The 21,997-nt window shown below is 45.7% G+C and overlaps 1 protein-coding gene across 15 annotated transcripts in view; it reads right to left on the bottom strand.

Moving 5' to 3' along the window:
• The window catches only part of TADA2A (transcriptional adaptor 2A), a 522,447-nt gene that overhangs the window by 232,311 nt on the left and 268,139 nt on the right, over positions 1–21,997 (bottom strand). For 10 of the 15 annotated variants that reach the window (XM_077295520.1, XM_077295522.1, XM_077295530.1 and 7 more), the window contains one exon: positions 13,657–13,729. In XM_077295520.1, coding sequence (XP_077151635.1) covers positions 13,657–13,729 — 73 coding nt within the window. Of the gene's footprint in view, positions 1–12,567; positions 12,589–13,656; positions 13,730–21,997 lie in introns of all 15 variants that reach the window. The other 5 variants (XM_077295519.1, XM_077295521.1, XM_077295529.1 and 2 more) reach the window with 1 other exon arrangement.

Genomic DNA, 21,997 nt, shown 5'->3' with positions numbered 1-21,997 from the left:
GGATCCCCAACACATGCTCACGCACCCGCACCTTCAATTGGCGAGTTGTCATGCCAATATATATTAGATTACAAGGGCAGGTAGCAAAATAAACCACATAGCGTGACTCACATGAAATATTTTTCCTGATGTCGTATACCCTGGTACCTGCAGAATTAAAGAAGGTGCGGGTACGCTCAATGCTGGGGCACGCGACACACCGGCCACAAGGAGTGCAGCCGCGCACAGGACGACCCACGTCCAAAAATGTTGATTTATTTTGACCCTGATAGTGACTGTGTACGAGGTGGTCACGCAGATTTCGTGAGCGTCTAACTGTTACACTGGGGGAAGCGGGCAATAATTGGTTAAGAACCGGATCAGTCTGAAGAATTGGCCAGGCCTTTTGAAGGCAATTCTTCATTCTTGCAAACTGAGCGTGATAATTCGTAATGAATCTAACTGTCTGATTAGACTTCGGGGTTTTGTTCTTATACAACAGCGATTGCCGAGTAGAGTGTCTTGCTCTATTATATGCTCGTTTGATGGAGCGCCCACTATAGCCCCTATCCCGAAATCTCGCAGCAAGGTCCTGTGCCTTGGCCTTAAAGTCATTATCATCGGAACAAATCCTGCGAAGACGCAGGAATTGTCCGATAGGAATAGAATTAATAAGAGGCTTGGGGTGGTCTGACATTTAATCCATTGTCATCCTTTACTGACCAACTCAATAAAATTCTTAAAACGGCTGTAAACAAGGAGGTCATTACTAAGGAGCTGGCTTCGGCACTACAAGTGGTTGAACCTACCATCTCTACTATGTACTTGTTACCCAAGATACATAAGAACCGCCAGGCTGCCCCAGGACGTCCAATCATCTCGGGCTCAGGTAATTATCTTGAGAGAGTCAATTTATGGCTGGATTCCAAATTACAACCATTGGTTACCAGCCTCCCTTCTTTTTTGTTAGATACTGGGGAGTTCCTTAAGAGGGTGGATGGTCTCCATATTGGGCCTGAAACCACTCTTGTAACAGGTGATGTTGAATCCCTGTACACGAACATTAAACATGAGGATGGTCTGGCCGCAACCAAATTTTATTGGGATATGTCAAATTTACCTATGGGGATCATCCACCTGATTATGGAACTCCTCCATTTTGCCCTCACACACAATTTTTTCATTTTTAAGGGGTCCTTCTTCCTGCAGCTCCAGGGCACTGCCATGGGTGCGGCTTTTGCCCCGGCTTACGCCAACTTGTTCCTGGGGCTGTGGGAGAGGGACCTCCCCCTGTCAGATCGGGGTCTCTCGATGGACCGTATCCTCTTTTGGGTACGGTACATCGACGACATTTTCCTGATCTGGCAGGGGAATCAATCTCAATTGGCGACATTTGTGGAGGCGATCAATTTGAATGATAGAAATATCCACATCACTTACCATCATGATGTGGATAGTATTGATTTTCTTGATGTTAAGATATGGAGGGATTCCGAGGATGTGTTGCAGACCACCATTTTTAGGAAGGAGACTGCATCTAACATGTTGCTCCATGCCTCCTCTGCCCACCCCAAGCCTCTTATTAATTCTATTCCTATCGGACAATTCCTGCGTCTTCGCAGGATTTGTTCCGATGATAATGACTTTAAGGCCAAGGCACAGGACCTTGCTGCGAGATTTCGGGTTAGGGGCTATAGTGGGCGCTCCATCAAACGAGCATATAATAGAGCAAGACACTCTACTCGGCAATCGCTGTTGTATAAGAACAAAACCCCGAAGTCTAATCAGACAGTTAGATTCATTACGAATTATCACGCTCAGTTTGCAAGAATGAAGAATTGCCTTCAAAAGGCCTGGCCAATTCTTCAGACTGATCCGGTTCTTAACCAATTATTGCCCGCTTCCCCCAGTGTAACAGTTAGACGCTCACGAAATCTGCGTGACCACCTCGTACACAGTCACTATCAGGGTCAAAATAAATCAACATTTTTGGACGTGGGTCGTCCTGTGCGCGGCTGCACTCCTTGTGGCCGGTGTGTCGCGTGCCCCAGCATTGAGCGTACCCGCACCTTCTTTAATTCTGCAGGTACCAGGGTATACGACATCAGGAAAAATATTTCATGTGAGTCACGCTATGTGGTTTATTTTGCTACCTGCCCTTGTAATCTAATATATATTGGCATGACAACTCGCCAATTGAAGGTGCGGGTGCGTGAGCATGTGTTGGGGATCCAGGCGGCAGCCGGCCACGTTGGGGATGTAGCCGTGCTCAGGACCATACCACGTCACTTTAAAATCTACCATGATTGTGACAGCTCCCTCCTAAGGGTTAGGGGAATTGACATCATTACCCCCGGGATCCGTGGAGGTAATCTGAGTCAAAAACTAGCACGTTGTGAGACGAGGTGGACCTGGGTGCTGGACACCGTCCAGCCTAAAGGGCTAAATGAGACCATCAGCTTTGTTACGTTTATATGAGCAATTCCCTCTGTCTCTCACTCTCATTTAGGCCTATACTGTATTGATTCTGACATATTTTCCACTGTAAATGTGTACTTTGTGGCGTTTTCTTTGTTTTTAATTGTTTTTATATTTTTTTATTTAGTTATCATCCGTTCTGTCTGCTTGGTGTAGTACTTTCAACTATGTTATCTGGATATTCTGTGTCGTCTCGGATGGACCAACTGCGTTTATATAATATGGATGATCGTTAGAGTATTTGGATTCGTCTTCGACCATCATATATATGATTATTGCACTGCTACCTGCCTATTTGTGATTTTTTCCTTTTTTTCTATTTATTGTTATGATGCATTTTGTATTAACATCTTTAGATATGCATTTTGATATTATTTGCAGGGCAGTGTTAGTTCGGATTTTATATTCCTGTGCTTTATTTCCATCATTATTACCATATATGTTTGTTCCATCGTTATTTTCCTCTTCTGGATGTTTTCCACCTTGACGCGTGCATGCCGTGGTGCTCGGTCCGCTGTCCGGCTTCTGGCGTCTTCCATCGTACAGCGGTGAGGGACTCCGCCCCTCCCTGCTGACGTTAGACGCCGGCGCCGCTCGGCGTCCCGCGTTGCCCTGGCAATGTACGCGTCATCACTGGTGGACATTTTCCAGCGATGGCGGCTGCATCTTGCGGTAAACACAATGCTGCACAGCGCTGTATAATCCTGAGATGGTATGTCCCATATGCTTCATCTATTGCTATGACAACGCAGTGTAATCAGGTATTCATGACACGACTCCTCTAAGTATCCATGGTAATCGCTGTGATTATTCAGCTGTGTCACTGAGCAATGATTGGTGGATGGTCTCTATTTTAAGTGCGTCACTTTCCCTCACCTGTTACCCCTTGAGAAAGGCTCATTCCGCCGAAACGTGCGTTGGGGTGGGTACACGCTGTGGACCAGGAATGATTTTGTGCCTGTGCAGGTAACTATGTTGTATTTTCTCTAGCATTCACCCTTGGTTGATTGTTTCAGTTACTTTGTCTATTTGGGTATTGCTCCCTGCTATGGTGTGAATATGGAGTCCTTGAGACCATAGACAATTATGCCTTTACTCTCTGGTCCCCAAGCCTGTACCCCTGGCCGTTTCCCAGTACACATTGTGACCTGTGTGTGTTTTTTCCTACTTCCCTCCCTGGCCTGTAATACCGTTTTATGTGATTTCAATAAAGTATTTGTATTTTTCCTTACTATAAACTTTGTTGGGTGTTGTTTGATCGCATTTTTTCTATGGTTATGTACCTTTAGTCAGGTGTGGAGATTTTTGTAAACTCTGTGGTGGATTTTTCTAGTTTTAATTACTGACCGCACAGTATTCTGTCCTGTACTATCTATCTAGCTAGACTGGCCTCTTTTGCTACATCCTGGTTTCATTCTGCGTATGTCATTTCCCTCTCCACTCACAGCCCCTGACCGATTTGACGAAGAAAGGCGCTGATGTGACGAATTGGTCCTCTGCGGCTGTTGAGGCCTTTCAGGAGCTTAAACGCCGATTTACTTCTGCCCCTGTGTTGCGTCAGCCGGATGTTTCTCTTCCTTTTCAGGTTGAGGTTGACACTTCTGAGATTAGGGCAGGGGCCGTTTTGTCTCAGAGGAATTCTGATGGTTCTTTGATGAAACCGTGTGCTTTTTTTTCCAGAAAGTTTTCGCCTGCGGAGCGCAATTATGATGTCGGCAATCGGGAGTTGTTGGCTATGAAGTGGGCATTTGAGGAGTGGCGACATTATCTTGAGGGAGCCAAGCACCGCGTTGTGGTCTTGACCGATCATAAGAATCTGATTTACCTCGAGTCGGCCAAGCAGCTGAACCCTAGACAGGCTCGATGGTCCCTGTTTTTCTCTCGTTTTGATTTTGTGGTCTCGTATCTTCCGGGATCTAAGAATGTTAAGGCTGATGCCCTCTCTAGGAGTTTTTTGCCTGATTCTCCTGCAGTCCTTGAGCCGGTTGGCATTCTTAAGGAAGGGGTGATTCTTTCTGCCATCTCCCCTGATTTACGGCGGGTGCTTCAGGAATTTCAGGTTGATAAACCTGACCGCTGTCCAGTGGGCAAGCTGTTTGTTCCTGATAGATGGACAAGTAAGGTAATTTCTGAGGTTCATTGTTCGGTGTTGGCTGGTCATCCTGGGATTTTTGGTACCAGAGATTTGGTTGCTAGGTCCTTTTGGTGGTCTTCCTTGTCGCGGGATGTGCGTTCTTTTGTGCAGTCCTGTGGGACTTGTGCCCGGGCCAAGCCTTGCTGTTCCCGCGCTAGTGGGTTGCTTTTGCCTTTGCCGGTCCCTGCGAGGCCTTGGACGCATATTTCCATGGATTTTATTTCGGATCTTCCTGTTTCCCAGATGATGTCTGTTATCTGGGTGGTTTGTGACCGGTTCTCTAAAATGGTCCATTTGGTACCTTTGCCTAAATTGCCTTCCTCCTCTGATTTGGTTCCATTGTTTTTTCAGCATGTGGTTCGTTTGCATGGCATTCTGGAGAATATTGTGTCTGACAGAGGTTCCCAGTTTATTTCTAGGTTTTGGCGGGCCTTTTGTGCTAGGATGGGCATTGATTTGTCTTTTTCTTCGGCGTTCCATCCTCAGACAGATGGTCAAACTGAGTGAACTAATCAGACCTTGGAAACCTATTTCAGATGCTTTGTGTCTGCTGACCAGGATGATTGGTTGTCTTTCTTGCCGTTGGCCGAGTTTGCCCTTAATAATCGGGCTAGTTCGGCTACTTTGGTTTCGCCTTTCTTTTGTAATTTTGGTTTTCATCCTCGTTTTTCTTCGGGGCAGGTTGAGCCTTCTGATTGTCCTGGTGTGGATTCCGTGATGGACAGGTTACAGCAGATTTGGACTCATGTGGTAGACAATTTGACGTTGTCTCAGGAAAAGGCTCAACGTTTTGCTAACCGCCGTCGGTGTGTTGGTCCCCGGCTTCGGGTGGGGGATTTAGTCTGGTTATCTTCTCGTCATGTTCCTATGAAGGTTTCTTCCCCTAAGTTCAAGCCTCGGTTTATTGGTCCTTATAAGATTTCTGAGATTATCAATCCGGTATCTTTTCGTTTGGCCCTTCCAGCCTCTTTTGCCATCCATAATGTTTTCCATAGATCTTTGTTGCGGAGATATGTGGTGCCCGTTGTTCCCTCTGTTGATCCTCCTGCCCCGGTGTTGGTTGAAGGGGAGTTGGAATATGTGGTGGAGAAAATTTTGGATTCTTGTTTTTCGAGGCGGAGGCTTCAGTATCTTGTCAAGTGGAAGGGTTATGGCCAGGAGGATAATTCTTGGGTTGTTGCCTCCGATGTCCATGCCGCCGATTTGGTTTGTGCTTTTCACTTGGCTCATCCTGATCGGCCTGGGGGCTATGGTGAGGGTTTGGTGACCCCTCCTCAAGGGGGGGTACTGTTGTGAATTCCGCTCTTGGGCTCCCTCCGGTGGTTGTAAGTGGCACTTTTGTGAGTTCTGCTCTTGGGCTCCCTCCGGTGGTTTTAAGTGGTACGGCTGCTCCTTGGATTTAGCAGTCAGCATCTGCTTCCACTGATCGTCTATTCTGGCTCGGCTATATAGCCTGGCTCTATCCTTCAGACAGTGCCAGTTGTCAATGGTTCCTGCTTGGATTCACATCTCTGCTTGGATTTCCCTGATATTCTGACCAGTTCTGCAAAGGTAAGTCCTTGCTTGTTCTTTTGCTGTCCACATATTGTGGACTTAATCGTTCAGCACATTCTATGTTTTTTCTTGTCCAGCTTGTCACTATGGATTTATTCAGTTAAGCTGGAAGCTCTGGATAGCAGATTTACCCTCCACACCTTTAGTCAGGTGTGGAGATTTTTGTAAACTCTGTGGTGGATTTTTCTAGTTTTTATTACTGACCGCACAGTATTCTGTCCTGTACTATCTATCTAGCTAGACTGGCCTCTTTTGCTACATCCTGGTTTCATTCTGCGTATGTCATTTCCCTCTCCACTCACAGTCAATATTTGTGGGGGGCTGCCTATCCTTTGGGAATTTTCTCTGAGGCAAGATAGCTTTCCTGTTTCCATCTTTAGGGGTAGTTAGTCCTCTGGCTGTGACGAGGTGTCTAGGGAGTGACAGGAACATCCCACGACTACTTCTAGTGTTGTGTTAAGCTCAGGAACTCGTCCCATGTTTAGGAGCTCGTCCCATGTTGCTCCTAAACCACCAGGTCATAACAGAAAGGATTTCCCCTGGAAGAGAGAAGACCTCAATATCCACCACCTGAGAACATGCCTGACCCGCCGGGGCAGCGGCACCGGCGATCAAGGGAGAACGGGTTCATGCTGCAGGGGGCAGAGATGCAGCTGAGACCACTTCTATTGCTGCCAACATTTTTCCTCAGTGCCCTCATGGCAAACTGGATAGAATGACGGGATAAGTGGCCAAGTGTGCGGGCTCCTTGTTGAAGGGCTCGGACCTTGTCTTGAGAGAGAATCACTAACCAATGGAGGTATCCAGGGTCAGTCCTAAAAAAAAAAAATATCCACTGGACTAGAACGAGGGAAGACCTGTATACGCTTATCAACGAGCTCAGGTGAAGAAAAGTATCGCCAGTGATGCGAAGGCACTTTGTGCAATCCTGGAAGGACGGACCCCTGATTAGAAGGTCGTCTGAGTAGGGCAGAACGATCTCGCTCCGAGAGTGCAAGATGGACATGACGGCCATCATGACCTTCGAGAGCACTGTGTGAACTGAAAATGCTGTTCGGGAATGGCAAAGAATAGGAATGTCTAGAGAGGGGAAAATCGGAATATGGAGGAAAGCATCCCGTTGTCGATGGATGCTAGAAACACCCCTCTTATTGAGGAGTTTGCATGATCCTTGGTGGGATCCAGCACTGCAAGGTTGAATAGCTAACCACTGAACCAACGTGCTGCGTTTGAGATGGAGGGATCATCAGTCAAGCTGGCGAAGACCCTGACTGAGAGGAAGGATCATGAAGGGACTGTATCGCTGTGACCAGTGACGCCATGGGCTGTGACAGCAAAGAAACCCACTCGGGGGGAGAGGGGGTATAGCGCAGTCTAGACCCCAGCCCCAGCAAAATGAGGCTGTACCACAGAATAACCCATGACACACTGCGGAGGAAATTTGTTCTTTCCTCCCGTAACATCAGAGACAAGCTGAACCAGATTCAACTAAATAAACGGCCACTCTGGTAAGGAACAGAATTCAGAGACTTTATGCGCACAGAGTCCATTTTCTATTTACTAAGCCATAATGGCCCTCTGAACGTGATGGCATCTGCCGCTGATCAGTGCAGAGCAGCTAGTCGCATCCAAAGAGGCATCCATGGCTTTAGCTACCCCCGCTGCGGCAAACAATGGATAGTGCTGAACCCAAGGCCTCAAAAGACGTAGCGAGTCAGATTCTCTGACGGTCCGTGGGTGATGATCCATCCAGTCAGGATAAAAGGATTCTGAATACCGGACAAAACACTGGTGGGTTTACAGCAGGAGATTCAGCTCAATCTTTCCGCAGATCAGCTGTTACGGGGGGGTACCTCGCCTCAAGATGCTTCTGACCTGTGAGGCGTTTATCAGGTCGCTCTCAGCGCCGGTTAAGTATAACCCGGGCCTCCGGGTGAATGGTAAATGCTGAATGAGGGTGATTAGTACTCTTGAAGGGCACTGTTTGTTCTGGGACAGAACTGGAATCCTCGTCAACCTTTAGAGTCTCCCATTTTCTGGAACTCTGGCGAATGCAGATCCAATCCAATTCAAACTCAGAGTCTTGTAATGCAAATCTCGTGAGGGAGAGCGAGAAACAGAGCTCACGGATGCCAAGGCTTGAGATTGCTCGGGTAATCATACCACGGATCTGATTTCTAGACGCCTATACGTTTCTAGAATACTTTTAGCCCCTGCTAGCCGATGACTCCCGTGTAGGAGAGGATCCATTTATTTCAGACCTGCTAATGCTCCGATCCACAGAAGAATCACAGAGGGATTCAATCTCTTTGGCCAGAGAAGCCATGGATTGCTACAGTGACGAAGCCCACTCAGGGGAACTAGATACACTGGGATTGGGGCGGCGGAGGCCTCCTGAACGCATTTGAGGTCGCGGCTTTGCAAATTAAATAGAAGTAATAGTCTTATTAGACCCTCTGGTAGCTTGGACCGTGACAAGGTGTCATGGCACCTTTAAGACCGGGAAACACTACAGGGGGAAACTGCAGGGGGATAGAGCAGTGCTTCTTTACCCGGGTACTGATGTTCCTGGAGTCTGCATCGGATTAGCGCTATGTTTTTGCGCTAATAGTGGCCTGTCAGGTCCTGTGCAGAGTCGTTGTGCCCCTTTAATGCAAAGCAGTCGCCCCTGTGTGAGCCGCCTGGGTGGACCAAGATGGCCACTGAGTTGTAGAGGCAGTAAAGTCTTGCAGAGAGTGAGAGGCGCCAATTTGGGGGCAGCCCATAGTGCTGGCACAGCTTTCGGGATACGGCCTACACATCGGCCGAAGCCGGGGGCTAAATTTTTGTGGCCAGCCAGAGCGTTACCTCAGGGAGGTGGGACCACAGAGAAGACATGGCTGAGACTGCCTGTCAGCATGTGAATATCCCTCTTCAGAGGCCCATCACCGACTGATCCACTCACCATCAGTGCGCATCCCGGCATGGAGCCGCCGCAGATGACTGTGTTTCAGCGCCGAGGAAAACGCACGCACTCTACTGTTCTGCTGCAGGTCAGGTATTGCAACGTGGATGGTGCAGGGATAAAGGGGTAACCCTCAATCCACCATCCCTTTGTTAGGGAGGTGGAGAGGAACCATCCGCCTCCTTGTGCCATCCGCTTTAACAGTGGTGGTACAGTGGGGGCTGCTCGGACGCCAAAGAGAGGGTGCCTCTGTACATCCACGGAGTTCAAGCCCCTGAGTCAACAGGGCCAGTTGTCCTTCATTAGGCCTGGCTGCAGAAGAGGATACATGGAGGCGACACTCCATGTGCTCGTCTGTTGATGGTGCGGGGAGATCGGTGCCCTTGAAGGGACCTGTCGCCCCTAAGAATCAGCTCGGGCATGGCATCCCACGTCGCAGGAGAGGATACGAAGAGGCGAATCTCTCTGTGCTCGCCTGTTGATGGTTCGGCGAGATCGAAATCTTGAAAGGCTCCGTCACCCCATTCGTCCGTGGAAAAAAATCTAAATCAAAATAGGTAAAAAGTCAAAATTGAAAAGTAAAATAATAAAAAGAGTTTTGGGTCTGAATAGCAGACCCATCCGTGTGCCTTTTACGGACACTAAGCAAGAACTGGTTCTCTGGGAGCCAGCAGGAGGGTGTATACTGCAGAGGAGGAGTGAACTCTTTTTGCATCAACTTCGTGTCAGCCTCCTAGTGGCAGCAGCATACAGCCATGGTCTGTGTCCCCCAATGAGGCGAAGGAGCAACAGTGGAAGAATCGCTGCTACCTGGAAAAACTGGCCTCCTGCTGCCACTAGAGGGTGCATGGGCCCTTACTGCATAGTATCTATGTATATAATTGTCTAAGGGTCACTTCCGTCTTGTTGTCTGTCACGGAAATCCCGCGTCACTGATTGGCGACGGGCACAGTCTGGCAGCGAATTCGCCCTTTCCTACTCCCCTCCAGTCAGTGCCCTACTGCCCTCCAGTCAGTGCCCCCATAGCGGTTTAACAATCCGTTAAACAGACTGCGCTACACCGCAGCATAACACGGTTTAACACAGTCTGTTAACGCTGCTATTAACCCTGTGTGGCCGACCTTTTACTATTGATGCTGCCTATGCAGCATCACTAGTAAAAAGATCTAATGTTAAAAATATTAAAAAAAATAAAAAAACATTATATTCTCACCTTCCGGCGCCTTTTCCGCTCCTCGTGATACTCCGGTCCCAAGAATCCATTGCGGCAATGACCGGAGATGACTTAGCCGTCTCGCGAGACGATGACGTGGCGGTCTCGCGAGACCGCTACATCATCAGGTGTTATTGCCGCAATGCATTACTGGGAACGGAGCGTCGCGACAAGCATCGCTAACTCCTGGGCTGGATCCGGGGGCCGCCGGAAGGTGAGTATATAACTTTTTTATTTTAATTATTTTTTTTTTTTTACAGGGATATGGTGCCCATATTCCTATATACTACGTGGGCTGTTATATACACTACGTGGGCTGTGTTAGATACTACGCGGCCTGTGTTGTATACTACGCGGCCTGTGTTGTATACTGCGTGGGCTGTGTTATATACTGCGTGGGCTGTGTTATATACTGCGTGGGCTGTGTTATATACTGCGTGGGCTGTGTTATATACTGCGTGGGCTGTGTTATATACTGCGTGGGCTGTGTTATATACTGCGTGGGCTGTGTTATATACTGCGTGGGCTGTGTTATATACTGCGTGGGCTGTGTTATATACTGCGTGGGCTGTGTTATATACTGCGTGGGCTGTGTTATATACTGCGTGGGCTGTGTTATATACTGCGTGGGCTGTGTTATATACTGCGTGGGCTGTGTTATATACTGCGTGGGCTGTGTTATATACTGCGTGGGCTGTGTTATATACTGCGTGGGCTGTGTTATATACTGCGTGGGCTGTGTTATATACTGCGTGGGCTGTGTTATATACTGCGTGGGCTGTGTTATATACTGCGTGGGCTGTGTTATATACTGCGTGGGCTGTGTTATATACTGCGTGGGCTGTGTTATATACTGCGTGGGCTGTGTTATATACTGCGTGGGCTGTGTTATATACTGCGTGGGCTGTGTTATATACTGCGTGGGCTGTGTTATATACTGCGTGGGCTGTGTTATATACTGCGTGGGCTGTGTTATATACTGCGTGGGCTGTGTTATATACTGCGTGGGCTGTGTTATATACTGCGTGGGCTGTGTTATATACTGCGTGGGCTGTGTTATATACTGCGTGGGCTGTGTTATATACTGCGTGGGCTGTGTTATATACTGCGTGGGCTGTGTTATATACTGCGTGGGCTGTGTTATATACTGCGTGGGCTGTGTTATATACTGCGTGGGCTGTGTTATATACTGCGTGGGCTGTGTTATATACTGCGTGGGCTGTGTTATATACTGCGTGGGCTGTGTTATATACTGCGTGGGCTGTGTTATATACTGCGTGGGCTGTGTTATATACTGCGTGGGCTGTGTTATATACTGCGTGGGCTGTGTTATATACTGCGTGGGCTGTGTTATATACTGCGTGGGCTGTGTTATATACTGCGTGGGCTGTGTTATATACTGCGTGGGCTGTGTTATATACTGCGTGGGCTGTGTTATATACTGCGTGGGCTGTGTTATATACTGCGTGGGCTGTGTTATATACTGCGTGGGCTGTGTTATATACTGCGTGGGCTGTGTTATATACTGCGTGGGCTGTGTTATATACTGCGTGGGCTGTGTTATATACTGTGTGGGCTGTGTTATATACTGCGTGGGCTGTGTTATATACTGCGTGGGCTGTGTTATATACTGCGTGGGCTGTGTTATATACTGCGTGGGCTGTGTTATATACTGAGTGGGCTGTGTTATATACTGCGTGGGCTGTGTTATATACTGCGTGGGCTGTGTTATATACTGCGTGGGCTGTGTTATATACTGCGTGGGCTGTGTTATATACTGCGTGGGCTGTGTTATATACTGCGTGGGCTGTGTTACATACTGCGTGGGCTGTGTTATATACTGCGTGGGCTGTGTTATATACTGCGTGGGCTGTGTTATATACTGCGTGGGCTGTGTTATATACTGCGTGGGCTGTGTTATATACTGCGTGGGCTGTGTTATATAACTGCGTAGGCTGTGTTATATACTGAATGGCCTGTGTTATATACTGCATGGCCTGTGATATACTGCGTGGGCTGTGTTATATACTACATCTCTGTGCTATATACATGGGCTGTGCAATATACTACGTGGCTGGGCAATATACTACGTGGCTGTGCTATATAATAAGTGGGCTGTGTTATATACTACGTGGGCTGTATTATATACTACGTGAGCTGTGCTGTATACTACTATACATATTCTAGAATACCCGATGCATTAGAATCGGGCCATCATCTAGTGTTACAATATATAGCAAAATGTAGTAAAGCACTAATGCTCACCATGGAGGCTGATCCAGGTAGCTAAAATGCAGAACACATTGTTTTCAGTAAATGGTTCTGTTGCTCACACAGTTTGTTATAAACAGTACCATCAGTCACAGTTTAGTTTACATGATTTCTTTATTTTACAAGAAATAAGGTTTTTCTTTTACATTACTCAGACAACCCGTTCTCAATCACTATATTCTGCCATGAAGAATAACAGCCGGTGGCCACCTCCAGTATGTGAGCTGTTCCAGCAATGAAGGAATCAGAACTGCTGCTGCTCTCTGTTCCTCTGGAAGTCTATTTGATACAAAGGAAGTTAAAGTGAAGTGTTCCCTGATTGGTAGAAGGCCTCACATGATATAATGATGTCACATGAGCCCCAGTATAGCTGGAACAATGCCCGTGCTGGAGGTTAAGACAGGCTGTTCTTGTTTTACATGGTGGAATACAGTGATTAAGAAGGAGTTGTCTGAGTAGTGGACAACCCATTAATATGGCAACCAAATTTTTGCACTTCTTTCCTTGAAAGAGGTTATCTATTGAAAACCGGTAACTCTGCAGTCACTCTGTGTGACTGCAGACTTGTGAATCCGAGTGCACGCTCTGTGCGCTGTGGGGATTTGCCATCTCAGACCTGATAACAGAAGGTATGCACGAGTTATACATAGCCCTGGCCAGTGGGCACGGCAACAAGCCATACACTTGTATTGAGCCGAGGCCACGGCCCGTCTAGTGACGCCGCCTGCCAGTGGGTGTGTCCAACTAGAGTGCACAGCCCTGCTTCATACAAGTGTATGGAGAGCTAAACCGCGCTCCCTGGCTGGGAGTATGTATAACTCATACATAACCTCCAGTCCCTGGACTGAAACCAGAGAATCCCCGCAGCGCATAGTGTGTGCTCTGGGGGGAATCATAAGTCTGCAGTCACACAGGTAGGACTTTTCTCAGCAGTCTATTACCTGTATGCCCACATTAATCGTTTAGATCAAATGTGGTGACAGATTCAATTTAAATTACTGTAGCTCAGCCCAGTTTCAGGTTTACAACCTAAGTTCCAGAAAGTAAAGCTTTGGTGGGCAGATGTTCGAGATGTTTGCTTACCATGTAAAATTTCTGAATCATCTTCAACAAAATCAATATCCCTTAGATCCCATTCCGCATAGTTGTCAAACTCCTTGAAAATAAGACAGACAAAAATTAGTAAAAAAGAAAGAAAGATACATATCTTATAGCTACTGGGCCCCAGAGAAAAATTTGTAGGACCTACACGTGCCACTTGTAATACTGGAGCCTTTCTATGCCGAAGAGGGGCCTTATGGCTCCCTACTGAACCAGGGCTTTGGTGCAACTGCTACCTGTGCACACCATGTAGTTACATCCTGCAGGAACATGTGTATGAGGATTTCATGATATAGGATTTCATGATACCGAATTCAACAAAATGCTGCAAAACAGCAGATTGGCTCCCAACATAATGGCTATACCACTGGCAACATACAGCAGTTAGCACTGGAAAATGCTTGGTGACACAACATGGCTGTGTTAAAGAAATGGTTAATCTTCACTTTTATATAACAGAAAAATAACAGAATTACAGAAAAACAAGTATTGTGCAAGATGTTATCATCTGTCTCTCCTTGTGGACAATTTCCTGGACATTCCACATAGTAGTGGTCAGAATTTCTCAGAATCACCAATTCTATGTCTGTTTTTGTCTTTATCCACCCAAAATCTCAAAACCACAGGCATGTGCAACTTCTCACTACATTCTTCTTGTCTAATCTATCTTGGATACCAGGATGTGTATGACAACTCATTGTATAATATATCTCCTTGCCAATTTATTATGTAACTCTACATTTCCTTTTGATCTTGGGCCTTTAAAAGTCCAGCCCTAAAAATAAAGACCCGAGAGACTATTTGGACAGACAACGAGCGTGTGTCTCTCTGATTATTGCTTCATTGCGTAGGTACCTAAAAGACAGAACACCTGAGTAGGTTGGAAATCCCTTCCCTAACAGCTGAAAGTAGTCTGCAATCTAGTATCAATGGGAACAACAATCCAATACCAAAATAAACCTCCCTCATTCATTTTTATTGGTACCATTCTTGGGCACAAGACATTTTTTGATCGCTTTCTATTTCGATTTTTGGGAGGTAAAATGAACAAAAACCAGCAATTTAGGAATTGATTTTTTGAGATTTTTTTATAATGTTCCACGTGTAGTAAAATTGATAAATCAGCTTTATTCTTTGTGTCAGTACAATTACAGCGATACCGCATTTATACTTTTTTTTATGTTTTGCTTTAACATAATAAAAACTATTTTATAGAAAAAATAATTATTTTTTGCATCAATTAACTCAGAGCTAGAAGTTTTTTATTTTTCCGCTGATGGAGCTGTATGACGGCTTGTTTTATGTGGGACAAGATGTTTTCAGCTGTACCATTTTACATTCAACTTTTTGATCCATTTTCTTGCACTTTTTGCTCAACGGTATGATGATAAAGCATTGTTTTCTGCCTCGTGTTTTATTTTTGTACTTTTTTTATATATAAATAAATGTATTTATTGGATTAATTTTTTTTCCTTTTATTCTTTATTTGGGGATTTTTCTTTTTTGCTACATATTTACACTTTTTAATTTTTTTTTGCTGTTTTATATTGTCCCAGGATGGGACATCACTATATAGTAACAGATCGCTGATTTGATACCCTGCAATGCTTTTGCACTGCAAGGCATCGGAGCAGCGTCTGACAGGCAGAGGAGTAGGCATATCATCTCCTGCTTTTAGCAGGTGCTCACAGGCCACCTTCCCTGAAGGACGCAGCGGTCATCTTGAGGTCGGGGGTCTCATAGAGACCATCTGCACAATGTGATCGCATCGTGTTGTGCTGATGGAAGCACACAGGGAGCCCCCTCCGTGTGCGATCTCCTCGATGTCACTGTCACTATAGACAGCAGCATCAAAGGGGTTAAATGACCACGATTGGTGCTAGCTGCGATCATGGGCGTTTTAGCAAAGTTTCAGCTCTCACACAAAGCGGACACCCGCACCCGATCACAGCGCTCAGCATAAGCCAACACGATCGCGGCGCCGTACATGTACTGCGCTTTGTGGGAAGGAGTTAATGTGGATAAACAAACTGATGCATCTGGGCAATAATAATAAGCAGGTAACATATCTTCTATAGAGAGTGAAATTAGGAGATTCACTTGTAGATCACAGACTTACAGCATGCAATGTCAATCAGCTAATTCAGAGGCATGGATAGGACAGGGATGTAAGGGTATGTGTGCACGTTACAGATTTGCTGTTGTAAAAATCTGTGCGGATTCTTCCTCTCTTGGCAGAAAACACAGTTGAAAATCCACAAATTTGATGTGGATTTTTATGCGTTTTTGTAAGCTAAATAAAGATATATTATTAAATTACAAAAAAGCAAAGAGAAGCCGCACAGCTACAAAGTCTTGTGAGACGTCAGACGGAGACTTTAAATCAATGGTTAATCCGATGCATGACAGGAGGTGCTTCAGCGTAGAAAAACATAGGATCAAACATTAGTGGATATAGAAAAACACGCCTGAGCACTCACCAGTCCTGGAGTCAAAGATTCCTTTATTAAATGTCCATATAAATCTTCACGGCACGGGGGAACAAGGCAGTGTAAGGAGTGTGCAGGAGGAGACGACGGCCGTTTCACGCTTCACACAGCGATTCTACGGGTCTATGTCTGGAGGAAGGGACGCTGGAAGAAATAGGTGAGTATACAAACTCCACCTGCGTCACAGACCAATCAGACAAACAAAGGTGCATAATTGTGAAAGTAAAAACAATTAAAAGACAGCACGATAGTACATATGCTATAACGGTAATGAATACAACATTGTAAAGTGGGCAACATCTATCACTACAAAGTTCTTTTTGCTTAACGGTCTTATATACATATAACATCTACCATCTAAAGGTGGGTCCACTATGCCTCACATAGAATGTGAAAGACCATGGGCAACAAGGAGAAACAAATCAACACATACTAGCATGATATAACACATCCATATTCCTTCTGCCTAATAATCCTACGTGCATAAAATGCAAATCCCCAAAAAATAGGCTTATCATGCCTTACATGCAAGACATGAATTTATAGGCACAGAGGAAGATAAAATATCAACAATACTTGCATAATCCAATAAACTTCTATAGCCTCCAAAGTACAAAAAAGGAACCACTATCGACACTAAAACTGATAAAAAATTATTATTAAGATCTTAAGATTTGCGCATCCAAAAACAAGGGACATACCTATATATGTTTTTTTACTTCTACTCGACAAGATATAATACTTCACAAGAAGACCGACATATCTATTTTGTCATTAAGACCAGCAGGACCTGTAGCGCACGCACGCATGATCCACTTGGCCTCTTTTTTTAACAATAATTTATGCAGGTCACCCCCTTGTGTTGGTAATTTGACCCTTTCAATACCTGCAAATGTCAGGACCGTGGGGTCACCCCCATGAACATCCCTGACATGTGCAATCAATCTTGGAGACCCCTTTCCCGAAAGGACTGACTTACAATGTTCTCTAAATCGGACATACATCTTACGGATGGTTTTTCCGATATAGAACCTCTTGCATGGACACAACACGACATAGACCACGAACTCGGTTTTGCAGGAAATAAATTGTTGTACCGTATGAGTTATAGACCCAAAATTCAAAATTTGTCCAGGAACATGAAATTGACAAAATTGGCACTGGCCACACCGAAAATTACCCCTGGGAGCAACTTGATCTAACCAAGTTGTTTTTGCTTTGTCTTTCTTGACGCGATTCTGAACCAACACGTCTCTAATCCGTGTACTGCGTCTATTGGAAATCAACGGTCCCCCAGCTAATCTGCCCATCAAATCTTTGTCTCTCTCCAAAACGTGCCAATGCTTTCTAATCGTGGATCTAATTTCCTGGTCCATAGGACCATATTGGAAACAGAAGGTAAACCGTCGATCAGCTAGATCACGGCCAAATCTCCTCGTCCCTTCGGGTTGATCATTGACACGTTTCAGAGTAGACAGCAACAAATCATTAGGATACCCTCTTTCATGTAGCCTCTGACATAATTCATTTGATTGTTGTTCAAAACCCTTCTGTGTGTTGTTAACCCTACGGGTTCTCAATAGCTGACTGTAGGGGACTGATTTATTTATATGTTTTGGGTGAAAACTGTTAAAGTGTAGCACCGAGTTCACAGAAGTAGGCTTACGGAAAATGGACGTACACATCCTACCCTCCTGAATATCGACTGATACGTCCAAAAACTCCAATTTTGTACCCCCCAAAGTTGTAGGTAAAAGACATTCCCATGTTATTGTCCCTATTCAAAAAATCCACAAAATAACTGAATTCCTCTTTTGTACCGTCCCAAACCACAAAAATATCGTCCACATATCTGAGATATAATTTTATGTGTTTCAAAAAAATATTTTTTGCTGAATAGACGTAATCCTCTTCAAACACGGCCAAAAATAAATTAGCAAAAGTGCATGCAGCCGGGGTCCCCATGGCAGTCCCCGTGATCTGTCTGTACCAAACATCAAGGAACGTAATTGCGTTGTGTGTCAATATAAAATTGAGACTCCCACACACAAAATCAATGTATACGGTACGCTTATCCACAGTTTCCAAGATCCGTCTGATTGTCCTCACTCCCAAATCTTGCGGGATGTTGGTATACAGACTCACCACGTCGATGGATGCCAGGGAGAACCCCGGCTGCCATACAAACGTCTGCACATAATCCAGAAACAAATTGGTGTCCCCTTCACATAGGAAGGGACATTCTTCAAAAGGGGACGCAAGAGCCAATTGATGTACTGGGATAGGGGCTCCGTGAGTGTAACAGACTTGTGGATTTTGGGGAGGTAGTACCAGTGTGGTTTAGTAGGGAAGGTCGGGATTAATTTTTCAGCCTTTCTCTGTGTTATCATTTTTTCCTCAACCGCTTTTCTAAGGAAGGTACAGAGTTCCCCTTTAAATTTATTTGTAGGATCTCCTTTTAATTTAGCATAAGTTGTTAAATCTGACAGTTGACGCTTTGCTTCTGATAAATAATCCTCTCTAGATATCAAAACCGTTTTGCCCCCTTTATCGGCTGGACGTACAATGACGTCCGACCAACTGGCTATCTCTCTCATTGCTCTCATTTCCGAGTTGGTCAGATTAGAGGGTGCTTTTTTATAAATCAGGGCTTCCATATCTTTCAAGACTAAAGTCTCAAAAAGATCTACTACATTCCCAGGGGAGACTGGAGGCATGTACGTGGACGGGACTCCACCAATAAACGGGGTAAGATTAACTATTTCCAGCCCATTACCATCTGGCATCGTGTCAGTAAGACTAAGGAGAAGTTTGGTGTCTTCCCAAACATCCGCAAGCGCTTCTGTTCCAGCGCCTACAATGAAACCCAATGGCCCCACCCTACAGGGTTGTTCCCCTTCCAACGTGACAGAATTGGTAGAATTAGACAAAAATGTCTTGTGTAAATGAATTTTTCTAACCGCTTTGAATAAATCCACTTGAAATGTGGAAAAATCAAAGCTATCAGGTATACAGTAATTCAAGCCTTTCGATAAGAGTGTCAGGTGCGCCGGGTCCAAAGAATGATGAGTCAAATTAACCACATAGACTTCCGGGTGAGTTAGTATGGCCGTTCCTGTCTCCAAGATACATATTTCCTCTTGCATTGCCGGTCGGTGCCGTGGTTTAGGTTTGCCCCTGCGAGTCTTCCTCCTAAAGGGACGGTGGAAGAAGCCACCTGAATATCCAAAGTAACGTCTTCTGATGAACCTGCATTAGTGGCTGTGCCTTCACATATATAGGTATGTCCCTTGTTTTTGGATGCGCAAATCTTAAGATCTTAATAATAATTTTTTGTCAGTTTTAGTGGCGATAGTGGTTCCTTTTTTGTACTTTGGAGGCTATAGAAGTTTATTGGATTATGCAAGTATTGTTGATATTTTATCTTCCTCTGTGCCTATAAATTCATGTCTTGCATGTAAGGCATGATAAGCCTATTTTTTGGGGATTTGCATTTTATGCACGTAGGATTATTAGGCAGAAGGAATGTGGATGTGTTATATCATGCAAGTATGTGTTGATTTGTTTCTCCTTGTTGCCCATGGGCTTTCAGCATGTTAGGTGCTGAAGGAGTTAATTGGCTATGCTATGGGTGGGTTTGTAGGTGAGACGGGCGGGACATCTACTCACCATATCTTCACCTTAAGGGTGTGGCTCGGATGTTAAGTGTCCAGCCAATGTTTTTTTTTTGGTCCGTGTTGTGTGGAGGAAGAAAGCCTTCAGACTGAAGCTCCTGCGATATTTTTTTTTTTACTTACTTTTACAGAAGCGCCGTGTGAAGCATGAAACGGCCGTCGTCTCCTCCTGCACACTCCTTACACTGCCTTGTTCCCCCGTGCCATGAAGATTTATATGGACATTTGATAAAGATATATTATTTAACAAAAAAAAAAAAAAGAATTGTGATGTCATTTCCTAGTCCAACCTCTTCTTTTTCATTCCCCATTCCATTGAAGACCATAATATCATTACATACCATGTTCAAATATAATGTTTACACACACAAAACAAATGTAAGTGAATATTAAATATATAAAAACTTCCTTCTCACCCCTAAAGGGGGTGGTCTTTGTTGTCCATCCTCATTCTCGGGTCCTCTACCAGAGGCCTGGGAGTTTGAGGGTTGCACACACATACATGCACACTGCTCAAAAAAATAAAGGACACACGTAAACAACAGAATATAACTCCAAGTAAATCAAACTTCTGTGAAATCAAACTGTCCACTTAGGAAGAAACACTGTTTCACAATCAATTTCACATGCTGTTGTGCAAATGGAATAAACAGCAGATGGAAACTGTTGGCAATTATCAAGACACACTCAAAGCAGTGGTTCTGCAGGTGGGGACCACAGACCACATCTTCGTACCAATGCTTTCTGGCTGATGTTTTGGTCACTTTTGAATGTTGGTTGTGCATTCACACTCGTGGTAGCATGAGACGGACTCTACAACCCACACAAGTGGCTCAGGTAGTGCAACTCATCCAGGATGGCACATCAATGTGAACTGTGGCAAGAAGGTTTGCTGTGTATCAGCGTAGTGTCCAGAGGCTGGAGGCGCTACCAGGAGACAGGCCAGTAAACCAGGAGACGTGGAGGGGGCCGTAGGAGGACAACAACCCAGCAGCAGGACCACTACCTCAGGCTTTGTGCAAGGAGGAACAGGAGGAGCACTGCCAGAGCCCTGCAAAATGACCTCCAGCAGGCCACAAATGTACATGTGTCTGCACAAACGGTTGGAAACAGACTCCATGAGGATGGTCTGATTGCCCGATGTCCACAGATGGGGGTTATGCTCACAGCCCAACACCGTGCAGGACGCTTGGCATTAGCTACTGGCACCCTGTGCTCTTCACAGGTGAAAGCATGTTCACACTGAGCACATGTGACAGACGTGACAGAGTCTGGAGACGCCGTGGAGAGCGATCTGCCTGCAACATTTTTTAGCATGACCGGTTTGGCAGTCGGTCAGTAATGGTGTGGGGTGGCATTTCTTTGGAGGGCCACACAGCCCTCCATGTGCTCGCCAGAGGTAGCCTGACTGCTTTTAAGTACCGAGGTAAGATCCTCTGACACCTTGTGAGACCATATGCTGGTGCGGTTGGCCCTGGGTTCCTCCTAATGCAGGACAATGCCAGACCTCATGTGGCTGGAGTGTGTCAGCAGTTCCTGCAAGATGAAGGCATTGAAGCTATGGACTGGCCCGCCCCTTCCCCAGACCCGAATCCAATTACTCAATACTCAAAATCAAAGTGGAAAATCAAATTACAGGCTGGTCCAACCTCAGTGGAAATGCCTCAAAACAAGGAAATGATGCTCAGTAGTGTGTGTGTGGCCTCCACGTGTCTGTATGACCTCCATACAATGCCTGGGCATGCTCCTCATGAGGCAACGGATGGTCTCCTGAGGGATCTCCTCCCAGACCTGAACTAAAGCATCTGCCAACTCCTGGACAGTCTGTGGTGAAACGTGACGTTGGTGGATGGTGCGAAACATGATGTCCAGATGTGTTGAATCAGATTCAGGTCTGGGAAACGGGCGGGCCAGTCCATAGCTTCAATGCCTACATCTTGCAGGAACAGCTGACATACTCCACCCACATGATGTCTGGCATTGTCCTGCATTAGGAGGAACCCAGGGACAACCGCACAAGAATATGGTCTCACGAGGGGTCGGAGGATCTCATCTCAGTACCTAATGGCAGTCAGGCTACCTCTGGCGAGCACATGGAGGGCTGTGCGGCCCTCCAAAAAAATGCCACCCCACACCATTACTGACCCACTGCCAAACCGG

This window comes from Ranitomeya variabilis, chromosome 3 (assembly GCF_051348905.1).
Source record: "Ranitomeya variabilis isolate aRanVar5 chromosome 3, aRanVar5.hap1, whole genome shotgun sequence".
NCBI classification, from domain to species: domain Eukaryota; kingdom Metazoa; phylum Chordata; class Amphibia; order Anura; family Dendrobatidae; genus Ranitomeya; species Ranitomeya variabilis.
This window is presented reverse-complemented; position numbering and strand designations above follow the sequence as displayed.